Genomic DNA, 2286 nt, shown 5'->3' on the forward strand with positions numbered 1-2286 from the left:
AACCTGGGGTTCCGCCTCCATCAATCATGCATTCACACAAAAATACACACTCTTGTGTGTTACAGCCTGCTCAGTGTTTTATAACTAAGGTGTCACTTTATTTTTAAGCTCATTTAATAAGACAAGTTGAACCAGAACAGACTCATTTGGAGCAGCATAGAAACACATACAGTACACACATGGATCACTGTGTAGAGCTATGGGCAGCTTCTGCACAACTTCTATAATTAATTAAAGTCCCACTCCAGAAACATTTTCATTTTTATATTTGTATATAAAAATACTTTACTATAAACAATATGCAGTCTAACACAGCTTTTCCTCAAAAAAATTTCAGTGGGCCTCTGTAATAGGAATGAACATTGCCCCTCATTGTGCATTCCAGGATCTATGAATGTTGCCGTCATCCCTTATGTGGATTTGAATAATTTTGCACGCCCAATTTTTCAGTTTTTTATTTGTTAAAAAAGTTTGAAATATCCAATAAATTTCGTTCCACTTCATGATTGTGTCCCACTTGTTGTTGATTCTTCACAAAAAATTACAGTTTTATATCTTTATGTTTGAAGCCTGAAATGTGGCAAAAGGTCGCAAAGTTCAAGGGGGCCGAATACTTTCACAAGGCACTGTAAAAACATGTTAAACTATTTCTTTAAAGGTACCCTGTGGAGTTTTTGATCAATAGTCGTGCTAAGGCAACTCCTCTGACCACTGCCCACATCTCTGAGTTGTTCAGTTAATTAAACTAGTCTGTTGTAACCATTGACAGCTGTTTTCCAAGGTTAGAGAAACAACTGACCAATCAGAATGGAGCCATCATTCTATTTAACTATCTAGCTACATCTATGATAAATGGCAGCAGAAAAATGGTGACATGTTTGGGTGAGATCGACACAGCTGTACAGGCTGTTTTACGGCAACTTACAGAAATGTAAAACCTTTAAATCAACACATTTGATCAGTGTGGAAGTGTCAGTAAGACAAATACTGTATGCCACTCGCTACTGATTAGTTTGGCCAAAACAAAACAAACTAGCCCTCCCTCCTGAGAGGAAATTGGCTAACACGAGCACAATGTCAGGCTGAGTGAAAGAAGTGAAACAAGATTCATTTTGATTAACAGAACAGCTATATGGTGCAGTGTTTGATAATTGATTTGCTGCTCTGTATGCATCTCATGTTCATTGAGTACATGTATATGCACAAACATACAGTATATTAGAGGGCAGCAGTGCAAATGAGTACTGCATGAAAACAGGGAACAAGAAGATCAGTGAGAGAAACAACATGTTAAGGAGAGTTAGGTAGTGTTTTGTGGTTATTGTGCCTCTGGTTTAGACATCTCAGTATTTGATAGCTAGGTCTGTGCTCAGAGCAGTGCTAAATAAAAAGACCGGCCATGTCTGCAGGGGAACTACATGTGTCTATGAACCATAAAATGTTTGAAACTCTGAAGACATTGTTGCTTAATTGTAATTTATGTACATGTAGTTTTGAAATAGGCCTCAGTTTGCAGTGGCAGCCTGCCTACATGAATGTTGATGTTATCATGCCGCCATGTGATGCTGCGTTGCCTTCTCTTACTTGTGTGTCTTGGCTAGCTCTCACCATGAATCATAATCTAGAGTGGTGAAAGATGGACAAATCACTGGAGTTTCTCTGTCTCCCACCCAGCTGTGCAACGGTGGCTCTGTCACAGAACTCATCAAAGGTCTGTTCATGCGAGGCCATCGTCTGCAGGAGCCCGTTATCTCATACATCTTGTACAGTGCCCTCTTGGTAAGGTGGCTCACTGCAAAGCTGTTTGTTAGGGAAGAGGTGTGGCGCAAACTTGCAGAGATAATGCCGAAGCTTTATTTTCAGCAGGGGAAGTCTGGCAGGCAATAATGAATGTCTCTTCTTCTGAACAGCTGTGGGAGTTCGTTTACATAGTTTGTAGTGCTCAACTTTGAAGGCATCATATTCAAATTTATACTGATGACAAATGGCTGATAACGTGATCGTGATTCATGCGGAGCACCTTGTGTGTCCTCTAATTTAAAAGGGTCTCCAGCATTTGCACAACAACCGGATTATTCATCGTGACGTCAAGGGCAACAACATCCTCCTGACGACCGAGGGAGGGGTCAAACTGGTCGACTTTGGTAATGGTCTTTGACAAAGGCAAATTAGTCAAGTCATGCATTGCTAGAAAGGCATAAATTCATCAGGGTCTGATGAATTTCTCTACTTTATCTTTTCTCTGAAGTGCATTGTTAGATACATGAATAATTTCTGGTATTTGAC

The 2286-nt window shown here is 40.0% G+C and overlaps 1 protein-coding gene across 1 annotated transcript in view; it reads left to right on the forward strand.

The window, feature by feature from the left end:
- The window catches only part of myo3b (myosin IIIB), a 56309-nt gene that overhangs the window by 2620 nt on the left and 51403 nt on the right, over positions 1 to 2286 (forward strand). The window contains 2 exon segments of the mRNA XM_020596349.1: positions 1675 to 1779; positions 2045 to 2144. Coding sequence (XP_020452005.1) covers positions 1675 to 1779; positions 2045 to 2144 — 205 coding nt within the window.

This window comes from Monopterus albus, unplaced genomic scaffold (assembly GCF_001952655.1).
Source record: "Monopterus albus unplaced genomic scaffold, M_albus_1.0 scaffold30.1, whole genome shotgun sequence".
In the NCBI taxonomy this organism is placed as follows: Eukaryota; Metazoa; Chordata; class Actinopteri; order Synbranchiformes; family Synbranchidae; genus Monopterus; species Monopterus albus.